General features: G+C 35.6%; 2 protein-coding genes across 2 annotated transcripts in view; one reads left to right on the top strand and one right to left on the bottom strand.

The window, feature by feature from the left end:
• Window positions 1-2,511, bottom strand: part of LOC121379146 (testis-expressed protein 2-like) — a 57,901-nt gene extending 55,390 nt beyond the window's left edge. Inside the window, exon 1 of the mRNA XM_041507631.1 lies at window positions 2,394-2,511. The gene's annotated coding sequence lies outside the window, so the exon portion shown is untranslated. The remainder of the gene's footprint in view (window positions 1-2,393) is intronic.
• Window positions 2,512-2,734: 223 nt separating this feature from the next.
• LOC121378759 (serine/threonine-protein kinase/endoribonuclease IRE1-like) overlaps window positions 2,735-27,548 on the top strand; it is a 120,212-nt gene continuing 95,398 nt past the window's right edge. Inside the window, exons 1-2 of the mRNA XM_041507061.1 lie at window positions 2,735-2,856; window positions 24,323-24,431. Coding sequence (XP_041362995.1) covers window positions 2,788-2,856; window positions 24,323-24,431 — 178 coding nt within the window. The 5' untranslated portion in view covers window positions 2,735-2,787. The remainder of the gene's footprint in view (window positions 2,857-24,322; window positions 24,432-27,548) is intronic.

Here is a 27,548-nt window from a genome sequence, read left to right as displayed (position 1 = left end):
ACAGCCTATAAAACATAGTGTTACCTCATCAAACAAACATACAAATGTTTTTATAATTGGGTTTAACTGACCAACAAGCTTTTAATCCACGATCGTACACAATTCTTATTCTTTTTCAATAAATAAAACATCTCCAACCGTAATTTTGTGATATGATATATTTGACAAAAGGTACGTTTTATTTCTTTCATCTTTCTAAACTTCAAATTAATATTTTGTCCAGAATTATGAAAAATAAAAAAAGTACCGACCTGTAAACAGTGTTGTCTGCTTGTTATAGGAATTTGACAGGGGTCAAGGTTAGTAGACTAGTTTTTATTTTAATGTGGCGCAGCATTGTAATAATACAGCTAATTTTGAATTTAAATGACGTCAGTATTCCAATGACGTCACTTTGCATCTCCTTACAATAACCATAAACTGGGTACATGACGCTTCCTTTTTGAAAAAATTCCAATGTAAAATTGCTATTTAATTTTTTTTCCATTAACATTACTAATGCACCTGGATGTCTTTGAACAAAATCTTGAAATTAAAAAATTGCACCTTTTACGAAATATGGATTTCTAGTGATATTACGGTAAGATATGCTATATTTATTGTGTACGAAGCCAAAACAAGGGTGCGAAAAGTGACTGTTGTCGACTTTAGCAACAATGCTGTCTCCTCACGTAGAAAACTTGATTGAACTGTCAACCGGATTATTCAGTGGAGCAATGATTTATGGAGGCACATTTAATATAAACTTAACCTTTTCGGCAACGAATAATTCCATGAACATCAATAAAAGAAAACACACCGACTCCGACTCCGACACTGAGTGAACAATTCTTGACATTTTTCTTCGTTGATAAAACTGGCACACTGAAGGTTTTCTGACGTATTACGAGCAAATTAAATATTATATTGTTCGTGAATTTTTGCTATTACATTGTCTTTAAAAGGCATTTCAAACAATATCATTAAAATTATAGGTAACTTTTCACTCGTTCTTTCTTATTTCTGTTTATTGTTTAAATAGAACTATATTCCTATGTGTAATAATTGGTGGTTCTTCGGTCCACGTAGTAACACAGCTGACCTAGTTGTGTAAATTTAGAAATCCCCGTCATTAGCTAGCAGTGTTACAATTTCTAAATTATTATTTGGAAACAAAAATTCCAATTTAGGGTATGTAGGCCCTAATAAATACAAAACTACATGTATGTGGTTTTGTCTATATATATATTGGTGTTGTTTTATATCTAGTCAAAGTGGATATTGCAGATATTTTCTTGTTCAGTCTTGTGCTGTATTGAATTTGTTATTGCAATTAAAATTTAAGTAATACGTACAAAACTAATTTTTGATAATATGCAACTGGAGAAAGGAGATGGATGCAAATATCATGACTGTTAGTAAACTGATCTTTTATCAATATGCCTTTTGTTAGACTACACATATTTAACCTAAGTTGCTTTTAACTTGGGTTAAATTACCTGTTGTATAGAATCAATAATAGATGCAGGAAAATATGAATGATAAGGTTAAGTGCTATATTATTCTCCATGTCAAACAGTGTATTCAGAAAGGAAAACAAATATCAGATATGGCAGATCACCATTGCAGGCAATTGCTGACGTAGATTGCAAGTAGATCGACAAGAAACAACATTAAACTCAGTGTAGTCACATTCTGTGTGAGAAGCCATGGCGTTCCATCAGGTTTGTCATGATTTAGTGCATCTACCCAGAAGTGGCATCTGGTCTCTTCTTTTCGAAATTTATAAAAACTATATTTTTTTTAACATCATTAAATGACCTATGCATGCAGCCAACTGCACAAAATGTTTTAGGCATCTTGGCTGTTAACTGCTGTAAATGATCGACGAAAGTTGCCTCAGTTCACTACCAAACCATAGGTAACTAAGGAAAAGCTTCACCGCGTAATGTAATAAAATGGTGGTCAGTGGTCGAAGTACCTGTATGTTCGCTTCCGAGAATTGGCCGTTTTGACCATTTCTTTTGGCTTTTTTACTTTTTTCTTTTACCGTTTTGACCATTTTCTTTGGCCGTTTTGAATTTTTTCTTTGGCCGTTTTGACTTACATGTTCAGGGCCATTTTGACCGCATACCGCCGTTATGTAGCGACAGCCGCTGGTACATCCCTCTTTCTCTCTTAACCAAATGTTGAAATAATCAAACTGCCATAGTTTAGAAATGTGGTAAGGTTTCGTTAAACTTACATGAACATTCCTTTCCTTTCCTCTCACTGACCACTGCCACACCCACCCCAAAAACCATCAAAAAAAACTTATGACGGTTAGGCTGGTTTAAACTGCTTCCTTGCAGCCACTATATTTAACATGATTATCATTTAAATAATATAATTCACAAGAAAATAAATCAAGTTACCTAATCGATGAATAAGCTATTTAGCTAAACATTCAGTGACAGTGGCTGTTTTGCATAATCCCTTTTTACACCTCAAACATTTGTTGTTTTTGTTATTTCGTTCACTCCTCCATGTTTATCTATTACGGAGTTAATTCTGATATTAAAATATGTGCATGGTAATTAAAACAATAACTTCATTTTAAACTTAGTGTATCATCATCGAACATGATACTGTACATACAAGGTATATTTAAAATTTAAATTAAATACATTTAGTAAATTATATATAAGATGAATTGTCCAATGGATGCGCAATATATTTTTACTGCAGAATTAAACTGAAAAACAACATGCTGGAAGATTGTTATCGTTTGTGAATATTTTCAGTTTATACTATGAAAAAGACCAGACTATGTGGTGTCTTTTCAGGACGTTATGTGTGTTGTCGTTAGCATCTACACTGGGATTTTGCAAGCACCAGGTAATAATCGAGGTCTGAAGAAAATGGTTTTAATGCGTAGCAGTCGTCACTAAGTTGGATCCAGTAGCGTCTAAACAACATTTAATTAAATTGGAATTGAAGACAAGGAGTTTTTATTTTATTTCGAGGTTATTAGGCATATTGGGATAACATGTAACAAAGGGAGGGTACAGTGGATAGAATTTACGCCATTGAAGGAGAACATGACATGGTAATAAAGTCTTCCGAAGCGGAGGCTTGCATTACCCATTTACCTCATCGTGACATGTGAGATAATGATTAATGTACGAGCGAGTGGACGAATCGTCCGCATGATAATGAATACAAACAGTTAATAAAAACTGGATATTAATGTTGAATTTTAACTCTATTTTATTTTTTGGTTATAGTATACCATAAAATAATGTTAAGAAACGATTACAATGTCAAAGAAATAACTATTAATATGTGAAAAAAATGCAGTCATCGAGTGGATGAATTGTCCGAGTTGAGTGGATGAACCGTCCGGTGGACGAATTGTCCAGTGGACGAACCGTCTGGCAAGCGTAAGATATATATTTAAAAAGATGGAACAAATAAAAACAAAGAAAGGAAATGTTTTATTTTCAGCGGATGTTTCAACCTAAAAAGAAAAGAAAAGAAAAATTAATTTGATCTGCTCAAATTTTAGTATCAACCATCTGCATATTAGACCCAACTCTGTGGTTATTGACGGCAGTGTGTAACCCCCCCCCCCCCTAAAAAAAAAACCCCCGATGCATAGATGATAAAGCAATGAATAAATGTTTTTATTAACAAAATAAAAAAAAGTGCAAAACGACCCTACATGGGGGTGAACCGACTCACTTAACAGTACGAATGGACCCGGGTTGAAACGACGTGGGCGATCTAGTGGCGGGTGAAACAACCTGTTACCTAGGAGAATGGGTATCATAGAGTAATCAATAGTCGAACGTCACATATTTTCTAAAGTTCATGGCCATGAGCGAACCAGTGACGTCACATTTATCAGCAAATGATAAAATAACACTTCCTAGTCCGTCTAAATTTGTGTTTTCATCAGTGAAAAGTCAGTTTTCTCTAATAACAAATTTAACGGTCCAGAGATGGAAATTGCCGAACATGTAAATAGAATGGAGTGCATGACTATTTGATACATTTTACATAGTACTCTCGAGTGCCAAATAAACGTACACCTACGTTTATTAAATTTGTGAAACATTTGTGGTGTCTACGCTTATTCAGCACCCTACGTTTAATTACATGTTTACAAAATGTAACCCCCTACGCTAATTCGGCACCCAACGCTTATTACAATTATTCTTAATTTATCAAATGCTTACATATAGCCTCTATTAGGGGTACCGATTTTTCCGCAATCACGGAATCGCGGACGGAATTGCAAATCTTAAACAGAATTTACAATTTTCGCCATTTTGTTTTTATCGCTCGGTTTGGTTTTATTCGGTTGGGTAAATTCCTAGGATGTGTTCGATTGAGTGCTCGGCTGTAAATCGATGCAACAGTTCATGCAAGCACTTTATATAAATTAATCAATTACACTTCAACACTTCATCTTTTCACCAAACATTGAAAACGGGGGTACCGAATTCTTAAAGGTAAATATGAATTTTTGTTAAGCTATGTATACTACTATAGTACAATTCCTTTAGTATAAGGGGAACTGGCCCAAACTTTATCTACATTCTTTCCTCTTTTTTTTTATATATATATATATATTTTTTTACATAACAAATTCCACTCATTTTAATTACAAATTCCACTCAACCTTTTTATTTTCACTTGTAAATAGAGTTTATTAGAAATTAGCGAGAAAAATTAGGCAGAGTTACATCCCCTAACTGCATTCCGCTAACAGCTGGCATGGCCGATGACCACAGTTGTTTGTGAATCTTCAGCTGAGATTTATGCATGCCAGCCCCTGGCATCATAAGTGTCCCCCCCCCCCCCCCCCCCCCCCCCCCCCCCCCCCCCCCCCCCCCTTATGCTTTAAAAGTAAAGAATGATACAGGTAAAAATTAAGTTGATGAAATTACGTTTGGTTATTATTGACCATGTGTTAAATATAGGAGATGAATCTAGCAAGCTGTCATCCACCCTGATTGTTTTGGTTTTCTTGCATGGAACTTTTGGATTTTTTTTCAAAGCTGCAATCTCGCCTCACATTAATTATCATAATTTCATTTAAATGTACAAACACACTTACAGTTTTAATTAATTGTGTGTGACAGTGACACAGTTGTAACAGTTAGATAATAGAAACATATGTTTATAGTGAACACATTTGTTCATACTATGGAATTTAATACAAGTTATTTATTTCTGAGCCGCTTGTTTTCTAAATTACATGTACACACAACAATAGTATATTTTTGTTATTTCCAAAACACTTGTTTTTATTTTTACGTCAAACCAAATTGTTTTCATTACTAGTAAATTTTTACAGTTTAGCTAAATTTCCAGACCCTATGCTAATTCCGCACTCTACTTTTAATTGATTTTAGAAAATTTTCCAGACCCTAGGCCAGAGTTTGACAAATCTGCTAGCCCGACGCCCGTGGCTAGTGGTTTTTAAGTTCAGGCTAGTGAGAAATGCAAAACCACTAGCCCGCAGGGCTAGTGGTTCCCCCCTCCTCTCGTTATCGCTCGATCGTGGGGTTTTTCTTTTCTTCTTTTTCTCTCGGCTGAAATTTCGTTTAATAAATTTGATTGTGACGTTTGTCATCGAATAATATCAAGAACGCAATCAGTATATAATAATAATCCACTTGAGCTAGGCATGGGTGTACATAGGATTTTGAAAAGGGGGGTTCCAAACTAGATTGCAGAGATTTTGGGCTTATATTTCTATGTTGAGTTTTGAAAAGGGGGGTTCCAAAATAGATTGCAGAGATATTGGGCATATATTTCTATGTTGAGTAAATATAATAATGTCCGATATCAATGTCAGATATATTAAATTATAAAAAAAGCGATTTCAGGGGGGGTTCGGTCAAACCCATCGAACTCCCCCCTATGTACGCCCATGCTAGGTCTGCAAACTGCAGTAACGTGCTATCTCTACATCGTCACAGTTAAGCGTGCATTGTTTACTTTTCCCTTTCAAGTTTCTGGCACAGGAAATAAGTCTAATGACATGCATGTTTTGATTGGTTGGACACGTCATGTGGTAGTTAATCTCACACATATGTTTTAGGCTAAGAACTTGGAAATCACAAATCGCGACAACAGGTTAATCTCAATCAAGTAAACCCCAGCCATGCTTTGTATTTCAGTGTTTGTTTTATTTATCTATTGTTTTCTAATTTAACACTTCGCTGACATGTGGTTATCGGCAATCAGGAAAACAATTTACTTTAATGGTAACCGCATATGCAATGACTCGGCTTGGCCTATTACGTGTAGCGGTTTGGATAATATGTCACAGCTGTCGATACAAGATATTTTTATTTACCTTTTTTGTTCATCAATTAACAATGGATTAGATGTCGCCGTTATATTCTTTTGATATCGGTCTGACACGGGATAATGCCCTGTATTTAAGCAATTGGCATCACCGTTCTTGGCGACATAAATAGTAGGCCCTAAATATATAACCAACTACCAAATACACTGAACCATCTATTACCGTGTGTCACACTGTCGTACCCACATTTAAATTTAATTAGTTTGGTAGTGGGTTTAGATACCAACCATGAATTATTTTTCCCTGGGGGGAGGGCAAAAGCAAAAACGGGACAATGACGATGGATCACATTTGACAAAAGACCAAATGTACGACACGACAAAAAACTGAACGTTACAACATGATTTAAGTGTTTGTTTTATTTTACTGTTATACTCGTAAATGTGTAATGTTACAAAAAATATATAAAAATCCAGTTATAATTGTGGCGGAATTTGGGCTAGTGCTTTATTTTGGTGGGCTAGTGGTTTTCACAAACCCACTAGCCCTGTGGCTAGTGACTTTTCAAAATATTTGTCATACTCTGCCTATGCTTATTCAGCCCCTGTGTTTATTAGGCACTCGAGAGTATGGTAAAAGTGGGTTCTATATAACAACTTGCTTTGGCAAATGAATTCGGCAGTAAATATTAATAACAAATAGTGTGTTACATACAACAAAGAACCAACTATTTAAGCAAATAATATTTGTTTTATTTCTGTTCGGTTACACGTTTATGTCAGGCCTTGCCTTTTAAGGTGCGCGGGTGCGATCACGCTCGTACAGCGCACATAATTTTAATGGGAACCAGACTTTTTTGCCCCCAGGTCAGTTTGCCCCCAAATCGGATGTCAGTTCGCCCCTGCATGCTTAACCAGTTCGCCCCCACAAAGGTACTAGTTCGCCCCCATAAAGATAATCCCTCAATTAGAATAACGCTCACCAGACGAGGCCATATCGAATTGGCATTGCGGTTCAAAGCCCTCTTAGGTGTTAGCCGAAGATGCATAATCAATGTTATGGAGCTGATTAACCATTGTTTTAAAATCAAATACGGTGGAAGTTTATATCTTTTTATTTGTGATAGTTTGTAGATGCTCATAATTCTTTTTACTCAAATTATTTCTTTATTCCTAAAACAGATCCTATCTCTGGCAGGAATGGATATTTTAATAAATATATATACAGTAGAATTTTATTGACTCGAACACCGTCGGTGAATCAAAGTCTGTTCGACCCATGGGGTAGTTCGAACCATGCATTCAGCTATTGTCGGGTGCTTCTGTAACACAAAAAATAATCAGAACACCTCGCATATTTCCGTAAAGCTGGCTTGGGCGAGATGGTCCGATTGACTCATGAGTAACGAAGTCGCCGTCAAATGTCTGATGAGATACATATTTATAACTATTATTTATCACCGTTAAATAAACAAATAAACACACTGGTAGTCTGTATTTATAAATATTTATTAATTTAAAAAATCGTTCTTTATTATGCTGTTGTAGAATCTTTTGCAACATATTGATAACGTTGAGAAAAAAAGAAAGTGCATGAAGCACAGGTGGAGGCCCTTTACCTGTTATTGTTGCAATCACTACATTACATTGATCTCCTGTATTTCAAGTTAAAAATAAATATGCCGATGCTCATGCGTAGAGTTGCGATTAAAATGATAAAAATAAACCGGCATGGCCTCCCTAGGCTCACCAATTGATTGGTGTTACATGCAAGGTTCATTCAGCTAACGATTATCGTAGTACAATTATCTATACTAGAAAAATAATTACAGATAGGTGCTAAATAAACAACATGATAAGCCGGAATATGATCTAGGATTAATTCATTCCGCTTCCGAATTTATAATAACTTACTTTGTGACTGACGTGAAAGGGTTGATGAAAATAATTTTTTGTATTTCTTCAGATAGACTTAGTCGTTCGAGCTAAATATGTTTAATTTTACAGTTCAGACCAATAAACCGGTTCGAGAGAAAGTTTCTGTTCGACCCCAGGGGTATTCGACCAATCAGCACCAAAATAAAAGGGTTTAATAGAGAAACAAATCGGTACATTGTTCTTGGTTCGAGAATACCGGTAGGTTCGACTGTTGGGCATTCGAGCCAATGAGATTCTACTGTATATATATACATATATATTAATTAATTAATTAATTAAACTGGTGATTATATCAGATGTGCCTGAACTGACTCATGATCCGTCCAAATCGTGGAAAGATGACAATCCCTCCCCTCTAAGAAAAGAAACACACACACACACACACACACACACACATGGTTTAACATGCCTCTAAAGAAACAATACAATAATTGTTTAAAAGTAACAAATAATTGGGAGCTGGGGGCGAACTGACAAATAGTTGGGGGTGAACTGCCTTGGGGGTGAACTGCCTTGGGGGTGAACTGCCTTGGGGGAAAAACGTCATGGATTCATTTCAATCTGGTGAGTGTGAAAAATAACGCACGTTACACTTAAAAAAAAGCTTACATGAGGTCCCGAAAATGGCAATCGTGTAATTTTATACTTTCTTTAAAAAAAAAAGAAATGAAATTTAGATGGAATAATAAAAAGAAGGAAAAGAAATAATAATAGGTATGTAGGAATAAGCCACGGTATTTTTTTATGCCTATTGTTTTTCTTTTTCATCTTTAAAAAAGTCAAATAATATTTCATTTAAATAGTTGTATTTCGGCCAGAGGTTAATTAATGTGCATATGTTATTTAGATATGTATATATGTACACAGTATAGTAACAGTAATCAATGATCATTGCCGACTATTTACTTTATGTTTCGTTTGTTAGAAAGTCACAGACTGTGACTGGAACATGATTTGATGCGCAGGGTCAGGGTCAGATTATTTTTACTCTTGGAATTCTGCACGCACACGCTGGTCTACTTGACAACTTATTATGCATTGATGATAGTGTCTAAAATTATGGGTTTTTTATTATCTTTATTATGGCATCCCACATTTGGAATAAAATCCTTTGTAATGACAGATTTTGTCAGAGTTGTTATATTTTTTTTATCAACAACATTGGGGCCGTTCTAGATCAATGACGTAATGTTGTCAGAGCCGTTCGTAACTTGTAGTGGTAGATCAAATGGCATGTTACAAAATGTTGAGTAATTGTTGAAATAAAAGTGCCACATGATTCAATTTTTTTGATTGTCAATGTCCCAACTAACACTATCAATTGAAGTAATTGTAATTTGTAGGCGTACGTTTCAAAAGTTATTTTTTAAAAATGTTTTAATAATATGAAAAAATAGTGCACACCTGAGATGCTTGGGTCGTAGTTCATGAACCACCTCCTCGGAACCAGTGTTTTCTACCCATCCCAACTATCCTAATCATGTTCTAATAATGAAATTTAAGACAAGTTGCATGTTCATCAAACCATCTAACACTGAAAAGGTATATACATAATTGTGTGCATCAAATTATCTGAATAGTACATATTGTAATTAAAAAATCAAATTGTCTGCATCAGTGTATACATTTCATAATTATATTTTTATAGTACTATTCCTGAAACTTTTTAATAAATTTTAACTCCATTCCTGAAAGGGAAAAGAAGTCAGACTACACTAATGAACCAAACCACCTAAAATTAGAAGAAAACATTATTGGTTTATTGGTTTATTTTTGCAACATATGTCTCTACATTTACATGTACCAATTACTTTATAAATTAATAATGCTTGGTTTTCACTCGCCTTAGTATTTTGATGAGTGCGATTTTTCACTCCCCTAAGTGTTTTGAGGTGTGCGATTTTTCACTCGCCTTTGTTTTTCAAAAGCTAAGGACTGTGCAACTATTGATTACTCCAGGATACCAGACATTTCTTCCCAAATCAGCTTGCCCTAAATGTCGCTTCGCCCCCAACAAATTGTCAGTTCGCCGCTATCTATTTCTCTGTTTGCCCCTCGCCCAATATTATATTTGATAATAAAGATGATTTTGCCTGAGTTTTTTGTTTTGTTATGTGTGTGTGTTTGTTTGCAATGGGGATTGAGAAAAGGGAACTGATCTAGTCTGTTAAATATTAAATAATATATATTATTATTAACACCACTAACAGGTCGTAATCTTGCTGACGAAAAGAGCTTTTTTTCCGCTGAAAGTTTGCTCAAGTCGTCGAGTTATTAGCAGTAGTGAGAAGTCGAAGTCGCTGTAATATTTTAGACCTAATCCTGGAAAATCCTGGAAAGTACTTAAATTTTATTTTCATCCTGGAAAGTGCTTAAAACTCCTGGAAAAATGAATTAACTGGAAAGTCCTGGACTTCTATTATTTTATAATTTGTTTTTTTCATGTAATAATAATTATTTGGAAAATATATTTATAAATAATCGCGTTTTACATCTGGTTCCAAACTATATCCTTCATGCAGCGGTAATTATAAGAGGTCGACTGCCATTGGTCAGCTGTTAAATATATACACAGTGAGAAGGCGTGGACATAAATGAACACAACCTTAGTCCATGAGCCAGAGGGGTCGGTCGGTACCATCTGAGGGGACGAATGCTCATAGTGATTTTTGTCAAGGCCTACATCACTAGGAATGGAACATTTATTATATTGTTGCAGAACTCAGTTTTCATATTAAAAGCATTGAAAAATATTTCTCAGGGCATTTAGAAAAACAAAACTTGGGAGATTCAGATATGTTACCAATATTGAAATCCTTTGAGGATTAGGGTCTCATATAACATTTTTTCTGTAACGTTACAAAATACAACAATTCACAGAGTTTTATTTTTCAGTAGAAATTTTACATAAAGTTTAGGCTCAGCATCTCAAATATTCTCTTTAAATGTTCTAATTATAATAGAAGCTCATTTGAACATCCAGTTATTATTTACATCCTATAAATAAAGTTTTGTTGCAGGATTTGCTGTGTAATTACACATTTTATAACCCTATCACTATTTTCTCAACAGCAATATTTCAATGGAATTGGTAACAGTGACTAAATAAAACACATTATAAAATATTTATTAGGATGGGCAAGGCACAAATAAGACAAGACCAAGTTAGTGGAATATGAATTTCAGAAATTGAAGCAATCGTGTCATCCCTACAGGGTTAGGGTCTCAAGTAACACTTTTATTTTTATATTACATGGTTCAATTTCCACCATTTCTCAACAGTAATTTCACTTGAAGTTTAGGTTGACATCCTCAAATGATTGCTGTAGACGTAGTTAGTTGAGTCCTTGAAGTAAAGATATACAACCGTGTACAAGTACATCATGAAGCTCTAAAAGTATTATGAGACTAGCTTGGTCAGTTTACTATTTGGGCAAAAAGCCAACCAAAGAAAAAAACCCAGCATGGTTAAAGACTTGTACCAAATAAAATTTTACAGCCTAGCAGTTTGCCAAGTTTTAGCAGAGTTAAACAATCTCTAGAAAGATTTATTCAAATGTCTGTCCCACAGAAATGAAGAGTTTTTAGCATTTTTGATGCCTCACAGTTATATAGATGCATTCGAGACCTATGAGCATCTCTGTGGAAATTGCACTTTAGGGCTATTAAGTTAGCGATTCCACAGTACTCTGCTTTGATAAGCGGTATTATGGCACATACACACCAACTTATTAAGCACAAAACCTATCTTCCAGTTGAGCACCCTGATATGTTTGAAGCCTTTCAGATTCGCAGCATTTTTTATCAGATATAGGACAACAATATTTGTGGATGCATTCCTAAAAACCACTAAGTTAATTAAAGTGAACAAAGATGCCCGGACTCTAGAGGTCACAACAGGATTAAGGCTAAATTCTGCTGCTAAAAAGATATAGCAGAACATCGATGTGTTATCATAAAGAGTTTTGAAAACCAAACTTTTAAAGGGATTATAACTATATTCCATACTTACTGGTAGTAAGCCTCATTCAGTGTTGATTAAATGCATTTGCTGAGATCACCTGTACCGCATAGGCAGTTTCAGTGGATACTTACTGCCTTTGACTTGATGAAGAACAATTTTGTGCAGCCTACCTTCAAGGGTGAGTGACTATATATAACAATAAATCTCATGACAAAATCAGAACACCAAAAGCTGAAACATTAGCCATTTATGACAAAAAATTAATTGAAGACTAGTCACTGTTTGGGTGCATCACTGAGCTGGCACAATTACGCATAATTTCCAGATATCCTTTACCTTTCATTGGTACCTCTATAATGGGCCTCGTTGCAGATGAATTTGACATGAGCAGATAGTCTAACAGAAATTTTAAACTATTGTTGATGGGATTGACTTGTTCCAGGTAGTAAACAGTGATTATGTTAAGTTTTTAGAGTAGGTAAATCAATGTTGCATAAAGCATTATGAGGTGGAAGCCACACAAAACATGTTAATATTGTGGTAGGTACATATATCATGGGACTTTCACTAAGAGCAACACATTTTGTAAAACAATTGAGAACCTTTCGGTATCACACTGTATCGGTACTCGATTACACTCTGATATTAATTTTAACTTACCGTACATATATGCACGTCTTTAATTTAGTGCATAGCGATGTATAGCATAGTTTAAAGTACTATTTAATACAGTATCATGCAATATTGCATGCTAAAAAAAAGATCCTTAGAAAAATATATCAGGACTACCTGTTTGCTGTAACTTTCATACAAGCAATACATTTTGTGTATAGAATAAATATGTTAGCATTTATTATCAAAACTTTGCTTTAAAATATCAATAAATGCATGTTATATCTTTTCTAAATCAAAATAGAAATGATACAGATTTGACGATTTCTATTTATAGGTCACAGCATTTTTCCAATGGTGTTACGGCGTGTTTACCAAATTCGTTTGATTATGAAATTGTCATTCATTGATGAATTATCTGTTATCATTAATGAAACTGATATATCAATGAACATTTCTTTGCCAGATGTCAAAGAAAACAATATCACCAATTCTGACAACTGTAGGCCTTTCCCCAGGATTTTTTTAAGGCGCTTACATATTTAGCATCATTATAACACAAAAATCAAGCCAAAAGAAGTGGGGTAGCGAGTTGAAAACAGTTAAGTGTTTGCCTTCAATCCATCAAATCATGTTGGGATTGTTTTTGTGTGTGTGGGGTGGGGGGGGAAGTTTTTCTAAAAAACCCATCAATTCCACACCCCCAACAACTTCATAATTTGCGTCATGTTGTTGTTGTTGATTTCAGCGTCGTGTTAAATGCTTGTTGTGATTTCTGCTTGTAAAATACCTAAGCTAAGAATGCTGACTTCACAGTATATTCCATTTATAAAAAAAACTACCAAAAAACCCCCAAAATGTTGATAAAATAAAATTTTACTTTTTAAAAAACAATCCAGCTAACTTATTAAATGTCATCTCACAGTGTAACAAATATATATCTAGCATTATCTAACAAATATGATTATTGTAAACTAATTCAGTGTACAACTGCAATTTGTATAAATACTGCATGTACATTTCCCGCGATCGCGATCTCAGTGCGTGCTCTCGACCATAGGTACAAAATTAACAAAGACAAAGGAAATAACGAAACTGTAGTTAGGTATTCATTGATGCAAACAACTATTGTTTTTCTACACATTTACATCAGGATTTACTCCTGTGTAATCGTATTGTTCATGTCCGCAACGATATCTCTTGACACGTGGGTGTCAGCTGACTCTGAAGCGTGACGTATATTACGCCGAGAGCTTTACTCAGTTCAGCCAACGAACGTTCTTCCTAACGTTCGCAAACTACTTGATTGGTGTCCGTCGTGTCCATTTGGTTTAACGTGAAGCGCACAAAACAGTGTAGCGAACGTTAGGAAGAACTCAGCCCTTGGGATAGCCGACATGTCGTTCGGCCCTGAACTGGCATGTGTATTCAAATTGACATGCATTGTCGGTTTGTTTTTATTACTTTGGTTCAAAGACTTCACAAAATTAAAATAGCAAGTTACATATCTTCCAGACATTGACTCGCCGTCACATTGCTGTCATACATGTCGAATGCATGCCGTTAAAATTAATAACCTTGATTATTAAAATTAGCAAACATCATAAGGCATATGCTGTATTCTGGATAACACCGTTTCTCGTTACCGGTCGCGAGATCGCTATTATGCTAATTGAATATTTGGTATTATTATGTTTGAGGTGTCGAATAGATTATGTAACCGTTTGTTCACATCAGAATATAGAAATTTTTTGCCACTTGCAAATTTTATTAGCCATTTTTTTTGTCGATCCGTGACCGTTCATTTTAGCAAATAACAACGTAGTTACGGTTTCGATATGGTAAATATATACCAGGATTAATGGTGACATGTTTTACTCAAGAATTTCACCTTCAAAGATGTTTATTCAATTAATAGGTATTTTCTTTGATTTGTCTTGATGCGTAATTCCCAAGCATACAGACATTACAACAAGCAGTTATCTGGCGGATTAGTAGTAGCCGATCACCTGTACCACGTGACCAGCACAAGCCCGCCGACAATTAAAACGGTGCGATCAATGGACCTCAAAGTGAACATCTAAAGAATTGCAGAGATACCAAATGGAAGTGTGATAATGTGTGGTGAATGACGTTACGGATCACAGCTCCATTGTTTTGTATGTACATGTTACAAATTAAGCCGACACGGTCCTGCAGTTAAGGCGCTTACCAGACATGAAGGCGCTTACTTGGCTGGCTAAGGGAGCACGGGCCGTGTCGGCTTATCGCTCTAGGGAAACCCCTGAACTGTACTAATATTAATATTAACATTAACAACTGTAAACCTGTTATAACATCAACCCCAAAATCAAATGTTAGTGGAGTATTAAAGAAAAATGTCAAGGCTATAAGCATGAAAAGAAAAAATTTAGCTGTGACAAATGTTCGAGAAGATATTGCAGTAAATTTGATTTAAGGCAGCATGCTTCTTTCTTGCACATTGATGCCAAACTGCTATGTGAGGTGTGTTCCAAGTTCTATAAAACTCGACAGGCACTTTCTATACACAAAAAGCGTCACCATGCTAAGACATACACATATTCGTGTACATATTGTGATAAGACATACTGTGATAAGTCACTTTATTTCAGCCATTTGAATAACTATATTGGAAACAAGCCTAACAACTGGCCAAAATTCTCAAAATAATTTGCATATGTTTCAAGTATGCGAAAACAAAGGACCATGTATCGGTGATAACCCTGCAAAATTTGCATGCAAAGAATGCAGATCAAAACTCAAAACATCAGTGTCCCTGCAAGATCGCATGGTTGGTAAGCATGGTGACATGAACAAAATATGTGGATGTGGTAAAACATTCAAATGGCGTCCATCGTTTGCACGACACAGGAAGATGTGTAAAAGTGGCCAAATGCAACTTGTTTAAAACCTTATGTGGCAAAGAAACTATGCACGAGTACACCCAAAACTTCTGTTGTAGCTTTAACTTAATCCTTTGAATGTTTAATTTTTATTCAAGAACACTGTTAAGCAATTCCATAAAAATATAACTGTTGTGGAAATGGGGGTAGATACACACAAAAAGCTGTGAGTCCTGCAATGCTATCATAAATTTTCCATTCCTAGGGATGTAGTCCTTGAAAAAATCACTATGAGCATTCGTCCCCCAAGATGGTACCAATTGGCCAAATTTTGGATCCTGGCTCATGGACTACTTGTGATTGGTTGAATAAATTATGTAGCTGTCAGCTGTCTTGTTTCTGATGTTTGTGAGTTCAAAACTACTGTCAACTTAGATAAATAATTCAGTATCTGTAACCAGTGCCTTCCAACAAAACAAATACAGTGGACTCTGTCTAAACCGGATTCACTTGGAACCAATGAAATATACTGGTCTAAACCGGATTCATTTGGAACCAATGAAATATACTGGTCTAAACCGGATTCATTTGGAACCAATAAAATATACTGGTGTAGACAGAGTTCGTCCAGAGTTACGGTTCTTGCAATATATTGATAACAAAAATACCAACATAAATAAAACGTCATATCAACCAAATGGTTAGACTATGTGTAAGACATCTGTAAAAGCAAGGCTAAGTAATGCTTGTTTTTGTGATTGGTATAAACCTGAAAGATATTTGCATTTCTAAGAAACCAATCAAACTCGTGATAAAATGAATTTATAGTTTTATTATTGTAAACAGATCGGTATGATACAATGCAGGTATGAACAAATACACATAATAATTGATTTATCTTGCTACCTACACTTGTTACAACATTGGTTCATTGTTTATTAAGCCTTCTAAAAGGTGCCATTATTTCATAACACGTTCTTTGGTGTCCTAATTACTGGGGAACTGCCGTCATTTTTTTAAAAGGTGACCGCTGGCAGACACTAGAGGTAAGATCGCGTAGACAGGGCTAATTACTACATAAACCGTTCTTTTGTTCTTGAATTTGCATCCGAAGTCCAGAATAGACCGCATCTGGTGTAGACAGTTTTATTCCCAATAAATTAACTAGCTGGACAGGACTTTAATACTGTGCCGGTTTATGCAGAATGCCAGTTTAGACAGATGCCGTTTTGGACAGAGTCCACTGTACTCCTAAGGCTTCTGTTCAGCAAGACTCACTAGGGTTCTCGCTGCTCCATTTAAGTGGGAGAGGGGGGGCTATTGCATTTTGCCACCCACCTTTATTTTTCTTGCACCCCTCTTTATTTTCTTGCACCCTACTATATTTTACAGCACCCATCTCTGCTGTTTCCAAATGCATACTTTGTTCCCCACAAAACAGTTTCGATCAGTCAGCACATTGGACATCAAAGGAAAAAAGCTGTTGTGTACAGAAAGCAACGGATAAAAAACTTCAGTAGCTTAGGACAATTACTGTAACGTAATTTAACAGTATTTTTAACAGCCTCTATTTTGTCCCATACCTGTATCCATTTGTATGATTGATACACACAATGAAAATATATACTCTTCAAAAAAAGAAACGCAAAAGGGTACAAATGGGTTATAACTCCGATTTTATGTTTCCTACCGGTTCATGCTTTGTGAATATAAGGTCATTGCATGTCCCAAACACATTCCCACGGTTACATTCGATAAAACGCAGCTACTGTACAATAAAGTTCCAAAATGTGAATATTCGCAAAAACGCAGCCACGTGCAAACCAAGTCACCACTGCACGTGCGTTGTCTGCACGTGCAACATGAACACTGACAGTATAAAAGTGCAGGGTGTTCGCTTGCCTGGCCTCTGTATCTGGCCGACAGTTGACAATCCAGGACATGCCACGTCTCAGTGAACCGCAGAGAAACAATGCCATCGGCCGACTAGACGCAGGCGAATCCAGAACGGCCGTTGCCAGGGCATTCCATGTGTCCCCAAGCACCATCTCCAGACTGTGGGACCGTTACCAGCAACATGGATCAACACGTGACCTCCCTAGATCCGGTCGACCACGGGTCACTACCCCCGGGCAGGACCGCTACATCCGGGTACGCCACCTTCGGGAACAATTGACTACAGCCACCTCCACAGCCGCAGCAATACCAGGTTTGCGCAGGATATCCGACCAGACCGTACGAAACCGCCTACGTGAGGTAGGAATTCGTGCCAGACGTCCAGTTCGAGGTGTCATCTTAACACCACAACACCGTCGACTCCGACTGCAGTGGTGCCAGATTCATCGACAATGGCCTCAACTGCGATGGAGACAGGTGTGGTTCAGTGACGAGTCCCGATTTCTGCTCCGACGTCATGATGGAAGATGTCGCGTGTATAGGCGTCGTGGTGAACGTTATGCGGCAAACTGCGTGCAGGAAGTGGACAGATTCGGCGGGGGTAGTGTCATGGTGTGGGCAGCCATCTCACACACTGGCAGAACTGACCTGGTCCACGTGCAGGGCAACCTGAATGCACAGGGCTACATTGACCAGATCCTCCGGCCACACATCGTTCCAGTTATGGCCAACGCCAACTTAGTGTTCCAACATGACAACGCCAGGCCTCACACAGCACGTCTCACAACGGCTTTCCTACAGAACAACAACATTAATGTCCTTCCTTGGCCATCGATATCACCGGATTTGAACCCAATTGAGCATCTATGGGACGAGTTGGACCGACGCCTCCGACAGCGACAACCACAGCCCCAGACCCTGCCCGAGCTGGCAGCAGACTTGCAGGCCGAGTGGGCCACCATCCCCCGGGACGTCATCCGTACTCTGGTTGCTTCAATGGGCAGGCGGTGCCAGGCAGTTGTCAACACACGCGGAGGCCACACCCGGTATTGACTCCAGATGACCTTGACCTTGGTGGTGTGTCCTATCACTTACTCACAATGGACTAGAGTGAATTGTGAACAATCCTGCAACATTTGGTAATTATCGGACTCACCATTCAATAATTAAATCAATTCTCCAAATGTTACGACAATGTGGTTTTGCGTTTCTTCTTTTGAAGAGTATATATATATATTTTTTTATTGATTCGGCAATTTCCGACTGAAAAACCACTTATTTGGTGCCAAATTTGTCACGTGATCAGAACTGTCATTTTGTCTTTTGTGTCCACTAACTATCATTTGATATTTTGTCCTCAATTACAGATTTAATTGGTTGTAACTGATGATTTTTACTTTCTGTCATTTGTTTATTTAGCAATTCTTTATAAAATATTAGAACTTTTCATTTAGGGGGATATCACCACTTGTAAAAATAATGGAAGTGGTAGTGTTCATCATTAAAATTATATATATTGCAGAAGTTGGGTGCCAAATAATATATACACCACCTTTACAAAAACAAACCCTAACCCTAACCCTATTTTTTAATATATTTTTTTGAAGGGCTGTGTGTCGCATGGCCGCCCCTCCTCTAATTTTCACCCAGTGAGAACACTGCTCATGCAAAAGTTGACACATATTCTTTTGTTATCCATTGAAGTCTTAGACTCGATACACATCAGAATGGTATCCACATGTCAAGGCAAGTCAATGAAGAGACCAATTAATTAAATAAAAAATAATTTTATGGGTTAGTTTTGATATAAACTGGTGGTAACGAAGTCCACTTCAAGAGATTATTTTTGTGTTGTCAAGAAGTAATGTGTCTGACATTTAATTACTCATGGAAACAGGTATAATTCGGTAATTTTTTTATTTGAAACATGATGGCACTAATGTAAAAAACGGTTTGAGTCGGTTTCTCTATTAACTTATGCCATGTGGGATCCCCCCCCCCCCCCCCCCCCCGTTTTAAAATAATACGCCACCTTCCGTTTGTTTAAATTCCAAGTCTCGCAGTAAGATGTGTAAACAGTCAAGTAGCTAAGAAATTTTAAATATATCCAATTTCCTGTTAAATTTTACCTTAAAAAAATTTTCTTTTACACAGTAACCAAAATAGATGAAAACGTATGACCCGTATGTCAACTAAAACATTTGTAGTTTTCTTCATCTATGGCCATCATGCCCAAAGTATATATTGAAGTGTCGTCTGCATGTGCATGTTTGTTTTGATGTACTAATGAGTAACATCAGTAAAAAAAGTGAGGTCACACATCATTCGTTTTTCTATGGAAGCAAATAAGGGTGCTAAAATTTGAAAATGTAAACTAAGGTTGTAGATCAGTAGCGTTTTACTATAAAAATATGATTATTACTACAACATATATAGTCAGTATTATATTTGAATAAATATTAAAATAATATTTAGATAAAAAATAAAAATAGAAATAACCAAAGCTATTTGAAAAAACAAAAAAGAAGTTTGTGGTACCTTATGTTGCAAGCAATATTTTAAACACCATGCAGCAATCTGCTGACCGCTAAATCAATAGAAATGATTGTAAAAGCAGTTCCTTTTTTATTGATTGCTTCAAGACATAAATTCAATCATGCAAATTGCAGTTATATACTTTGTTAAACATTTTTTATGACATTTTGTGCTTCTGTACTTGAAAATAGTAAATAAAGCAACTCAATAGAATTGTTTTTTCGTTCAGTGAGCGGGGGATAGGCCAATTGTAAGCACATGTGTATTTTTGGTATGTAGATTTTTCTGCTTTGTTGGTTTCTTCAACTAATAATTATGGTAAAATTACAAAGCTGTTTTAAAATATACTAATAAAATTGTTAAGTACGTCGAATCACCAGGGACCCATGCTATATGTATTTTTCAGTGATAGAAATAAGCAGAATTTTTTACTAGTCCATCGGACAAATACATCTAGAAATCTACTTGTCCGCCGATATTTTCATTTGTCCAAATAAATGGTTTATTTTATTCAAGTATTAGGATGATGTTTGTGATTGCTAAAACTTAAACTGCACTGAAATGTTTACTTGTCCACTGGACAACCACCAAGGCACATTTTGCTTGTCCGAATAGATTTTCACTTGTCGGGACAAACGGACAAGTGCTTATTTCGAACACTGCGTGTACTCTCAGGGCTAACTCTGGCACTCGACAAAGTTGCCAGTTGTCAATTTAAAAAACAATTGCCGAATTTTATTTTAATCTGGATGTAATAATTGACCTTTTGTTACAAAATAACTGGGTTTTTGCAATTTTTGAAGTTTAATAAATAATTTGGCGAAATGTTCTGCAGACCCAGAGCTAGCCCCAACTCTATAAGCACTAATTATAAATGTAAAACTGTAAATGTATTAATTAATGTTTACATGTTTTGTGACTTACATTTTTTATTATTTTTATTATTATTATTATTTTTTTTTTAATTGTTATTTATTTTTATTATTATTCTATCAGGGTTTTAAATCTCATTAATTTCGACAGAACTGTGTTTTTTGTCTGTTCTGAGCACTCTTAAATCTTGTTAGTGTATACTAGTAATATTATTAACAGCTTGTAAAGATGTTGCTGTAATGCATTTCAAGTTATATCAGTCCAATTTAGATTAACATTTTAGTGGTATTAAGGTAAACATTTTGAGGTTAGCATGTAAATTGGTTTATACTCAATTTGGGCTGGCTTGTTTTGGGCACACTGTTTATCGCTTCGACTTTGGTGCAGTGGAAAAGCACTGTCTCTATTAAGTTATATAATTCTGAATGTTGACCAAAAATAAATGAATGTTTGTAAAAAAAATTTATCCACAATGTGGTTAGACATATGTATTATGGCTATGAAATGTTTTGCTGTAGTATGCAGCATTGAGACACAGATGCACGCACACCCGCACACACAAACAGTAAAAAATCTGCACACTACAATATTTTTTTATTTATTTAATTTTACAACTTTAGCATCCATGTGATATTTCTAGCTTAGGTGTAGCTTATGTTTGAGACATAACAGCTACTGAATAAACAGTTTACTTTCATTTTAATATAACATACTGATTATTATTTTCATTTTAATATAACGACACATTATTAACTACTTAATAATATCACGTTTTTAATGAAACATACAATTGTTTGGTTTAAATTTTATTACTGGAAGTAGTATTTTATATCGAAATATTACAATTTGAACCAAGTTTATAAATCAGAATTTTTCTGAATGAATGCAGAAAATTACAAAACGTTACAAAATCTGCCGATAAATATTCGCTTTGCCTATTTTTATCAAACTCCCCTTTCTTCTGGGAAGGGAGGAGTCACTTCTCCTACTTTTTTAATTATAGATTAGGGCCTGCACAAATCTATTTAATACAATAAATATTATATTTTTATATATATAATATTCTTCTTAAAATTTTATTTAAAGTAATCTGAGCCCATTGGACTATTTCTTGTTCCAGCCAGTGCACCACGACTGGTATATCAAAGGTTGTAGTATGTGCTATCCTGTCTGGGATAGTGCATATAAAAGATCCCTTGCTGCTAATTGAAAAGAGTAGATATGTCCGACGCTATATAACCGTAAAAAAATGTGTTGAGTGCGTCGTTAAATACATTTCCTTCCTTCCTACACTATTCTCAATTTTATTAAAAATTGTTTTACGATTGCAACAACTTTATTGAACAGAACTAATGTACTGGGTGCTGTCAATTCTAGTTTTTATTCCGCACAGACTGCTTGAACATTGCACGGTTTTGCTTAACGTAACAAGGCAACTGGTTAGGTGAGCAGCTCTGTACATCCTTATAGTTATTTTGCCTTGGCATTTTTATGGGATAGTAATAGTATTAGTACATTCTCTGTTTAAAGGAATAATGTTTCCCCTACCCCTATAAATGGATTACTGTACATGATTAGTGTGGGGAAATGGATTACTGTACATGATTAGTGTGGGGAAATGGATCACTGTACATGATTAGTGTGGGGAAATGGATTACTGTACATGATTAGTGTGGGGAAATGGATCACTACATGATTAGTGTGTAGAAATGGATTACTGTACATGATTAGTGTGGGGAAATGGATTACTGTACATGATTAGTGTGGGGAAATGGATTACTGTACATGATTAGTGTGGGGAAATGGATTACTGTACATGATTAGTGTGGATTACTGTACATGATTAGTGTGGGGAAATGGATTACTGTACATGATTAGTGGGGAAATGGATCACTGTACATGATTAGTGTGTAGAAATGGATTACTGTACATGATTAGTGTGGGGAAATGGATTACTGTACATGATTAGTGTGGGGAAATGGATTACTGTACATGATTAGAGTGGGGAAATGGATCACTGTACGTGATTAGTGTGGGGAAATGGATCACTACATGATTAGTGGGAAATGGATTACTGTACATGATTAGTGTGGGAAATGGATTACTGTACATGATTAGTGTGGGGAAATGGATTACTGTACATGATTAGTGTGGGGAAATTGATTACTGTACATGATTAGAATGGGGAAATGGAATACTGTACATGATTAGAGTGGGGAAATGGATCACTGTACATGATTAGTGTGTGGAAATGGATCACTGTACATGATTAGAGTGGGGAAATGGATTACTGTACATGATTAGTGTGGGGAAATGGATTACTGTACATGATTAGTGTGGGAAATGGATTACTGTACATGATTAGTGTGGAAATGGATCACTGTACATGATTAGTGTGAGGAAATGGATTACTGTACATGATTAGTGTGGGAAATGGATTACTGTACAAGATTCATGTGGGGAAACGAATTACTATACATGGTTAGTGTGGGGAAATGGATTACTGTACATGTTTAGTGTGGGAAAATGGATTACTGTACATGGTTAGTGTGAGGAAATAGAATACTGTACATGGTTAGTGTTTGGAAATGGATTACTGTACATGGTTAGTGTGGGGAAATGGATTACTGTACATGATTAGTGTGGGGAAATGGATTACTGTACATGATTAGAGTGGGGAAATGGAATACTGTACATGATTAGTGTGGGGAAATGGATCACTACATGATTAGTGTGGAAATGGACCACTACATGATTAGTGTGGAAATGGATCACTGTACATGATTAGAGTGGGGAAATGGATTACTGTACATGATTAGTGTGAGCAAATGGATTACTGTACATGATTAGTGTGGGAAATGGATTACTGTACATGATTAGTGTGGGAAATGGATTACTGTACATGATTAGTGTGGAAATGGATCACTGTACATGATTAGTGTGAGGAAATGGATTACTGTACATGATTAGTGTGGGAAATGGATTACTGTACAAGATTCATGTGGGGAAATGAATTACTATACGTGGTTAGTGTGGTAAATGGATTATTGTACATGGTTAGTGTGGGAAAATGGATTACTGTACGTGGTTAGTGTAGGGAAATTGATTACTGTACATGATTAGTGTGTGGAAATGGATCACTGTACATGATTAGTGTGTGGAAATGGATTACTGTACATGATTAGTGTGTGGAAATGGATCACTGTACATGATTAGTGTGTGGAAATGGATCACTGTACATGATTAGAGTGGGGAAATGTGATGGCATTTGTTATTTTGACCGCAATTTGGAAATATTTGACTGAGTGGTTTTGACTGTATTAAATATAATATTTAATGTGTTGTGTTTGGTCTTTAGGAAAATCCCCTCACAGTTCAGGATCCAATCATCTTTGTGTCGACACTGAGTGGTTCATTCTACGCGGTCAGCAAGTCATCGGGCAAGACACTGTGGCACCTCCAGGAAGGTAAAGTTGTTTTGTTTAATGACACCTCTAGAGCACATTGATTTATTTATCATAAAACGAGCATGGACCTGTTGGCAATTTGGGGAATTCCCCAAGAGTCTATTTTCACATCCATATATGGACCTATTTTCATATTCATGTCTATTTTCACATCCATGTGCTACTTCTTGCTGTTTAGTTGGACGTATGTACGTTTAAAATTCCAACGTTGAATTTTTTTTCTGCAGCAAAATGCGTGCTCCTCTAAATTTTATGACGTAAATGCTGTTTATAAACATTTGTGTGACGTCCTGGAATGCGGAAGTAAGTAACAGCATCTATGCCAAATTATGAATCTACATTATCGATCAGTGATGAGTATTTGGAAAAAGTGAACTCTGTAATAATGGTTGGTATTGTTGTTAATAAAACAATAAAATATAAAAAAGATATTAGGAGCAGCAGTTGTATTACATGTAAAAACATATTTTTTAATTTGCATGCGTTATAATTATTTTATAAGGCGGATGACTTGAAATACAATTATAGCAGTGACCATGTTTTTGTTAATGCTGCCTTCATTCCGAAAATTATTACTTAAACGATTTTTAAAAAGAAAAAGCATTTGTTGAATTAGAATGGGAATAACTATGTTGTATTTGACCATTTGCGGACATTTATGGTTTTATAGTCGCATATATCTGCTTTACTGTCTCCACTTCATGGTGCTGGTAAAATTCTATTTGTCGCTGTAAAACCAGCATGAACGTCCGCAAATGGTTAAATACAACATAGTATTGATAATTAGTATTAAACATAATGAGTGGCAAGTTAATGCTGCTCACACTAACTTGGTTGTCGGTGTGACGTATTGTATCAAGTTCCACTTTACTTAGAACGTGTTGATAAATGACCAGATTCAATGTTTTTGTCTTAGTCTACTGATGCATTTACAAGAAACTCACCAAATACATTGACACATGTACCTTGACGTTACTTACAGAGAGTTGTTTATAATATTTATAGGTACATATAGAAATTGTTTGTTTCAAATATCAGTAGTTAAACTGGTAAAATACAGTTCTTAATAAATTTCCCCAAAAGTTAATTAAATAATTGCTCTGTTTAATATGGGCTTTACTTTGATGCCTTTCTTATAAGAAAAGGGAAAATCATTTTTTTTTTTTTTTTTTTTTTTTTTTTAAGTGTCATTTTCTTCTTGGATTCCTTTTATACTGCTATGCAAAACATATTATATCCTACCAAGCCTCCACTAAATGTGTTTTTTGTTAGTAATTCCAATTTTGCTTCATGTATATGGAAAAATGTTTTGGATAAAGAAAAATGTTTAATTTTTATTTACAATTTAAAACCATGGTTTATAACTAAAATAGCAGCACATGTCCATGCATGAACCAGTGTTCTCGCTACTCCATTAAAAGTAGGGTCAACTCAAACAAGAGCCTTGTGTGTTGGAAAGATGCATACCCGGACCACCAACACGTACTGACACTTTAACAAATAAAAAACGCGTAATTTTAGAGTTAATAAAAAAACATGATTATTCCTGCTAACTGGGGGCAGCCATTTTGTTTTGTTTTTGTGATGTCCGGTGGTATAGCTTGGGGTGAAGTGACGTCAGCTCCATCCATCTCTTCTATGCACAGTGTAAACAAACGCTCTAATTTACGACAAGGCGCTTCGCTTCCATCAACCTGACTTGTTAAACAATATAAATGACTTGATAGTATAATAAACTATTTAACTAAATATATTTCAGGTTGCATCAATAGAACGAAATGGAGTTCTAGCATTTTTCTTTTTAAAAAAATCCAAAGGAAAAAAACGCATATTATTAGGCCTATTGGTAGGGTACGTTCGAGCAAAAACGACCACTCACAATACACAAGTGATACTTTTCTTTTCTTTGGGACGACGTAATTGGTCAGTTTTGTGATTTTAGATGGGAAAGTCTACCTAATCAAGGGTTTTACAGAATTACTTACAGTAATAAAGCAGGGCGGCTGATAATGCCAATTACGATTTGAGGGGTATCCGTGCTGTTATCACACAATATCCTATGATCTTAATAAAAGAGGCACGTCTTTTTAATGTGTCTAGACACAGTGTCTGGGGACCGTCTAAATATACACCTGCCAATCAGGAACCACAGATACAGGCCACAGAAAGAAAAGACCAATTAACGATTATTGTTTCAGTCCGTGGGTTAATTTATGTACAAAACATAATACAGTTATTTCAACATTTTGACAATGGTGGTTTATTTTGTATTAAAAAATAATATATAATTGGTGCTGGCTTACTAGGATGGATATTATTATAGAACATTGTGATACATCCGCAAAAATCAGGTATGTTTTGTTTCTTCAGTTGGAAGACTAATTCCTGACATGACACGTTAGGTATTATGTAACCACCAGCTCGCCAGAGGGCGTATTCACTGGGATGGTACAAAATGGCTGCACCCGTTATATATAATAGCCATCACATTTAACCGTTTTATTAATTAACTATACGATTACACTTGTTGATATTAAGCAATAATGTGCATTATATATCGTTGAATATGCATTTTTATCCCACATTAGGGGATCACTTTACAAACATCTTTATTGTTTTACATATATCTTGAAATCTTTATTAAAATAATAATGTTACAACTTTAATCGGTTCAGCAAAACCGAAATTGCCCGTGAATATCAGACCGACAACGAGTCAGCTAGTATTTGTATCAACATTTTTGTACCAAATAATGAGAGGCAAAATAAGGAGTATGTCTTTCCACAAAGTCGACCGACTAACACACAACAATATAATATGGTAACCCTTCCTCTCTTTTTTTGGTTGTGCTTTTCATTTACAAAATTTTTTCTTTTGAAGGGTTTGGTGTCGCACGGCTGCCCTCCTTTAATTTTTACCCAGCGAGAACACTGTGAAGCCATAGTGAAAGAAAGACATTGGCTGTATTACTCATGGTTTCACATGACGCAGGAATCCTGCGTATACGACGCATTATTTACCTAAAATAAAATCTGTGTGCATCATGGTTAACGCAAAATATTTCCAATGACAATCAATTTTCCATTATTATTATTATGTTTTTAAATACATAAAACC

Source organism: Gigantopelta aegis, chromosome 8 (genome assembly GCF_016097555.1).
Source record: "Gigantopelta aegis isolate Gae_Host chromosome 8, Gae_host_genome, whole genome shotgun sequence".
NCBI lineage: Eukaryota > Metazoa > Mollusca > Gastropoda > Neomphalida > Peltospiridae > Gigantopelta > Gigantopelta aegis.
Note: the sequence above shows the minus strand (reverse complement) of the source record. Positions and strands in the feature narration are given on the sequence as shown.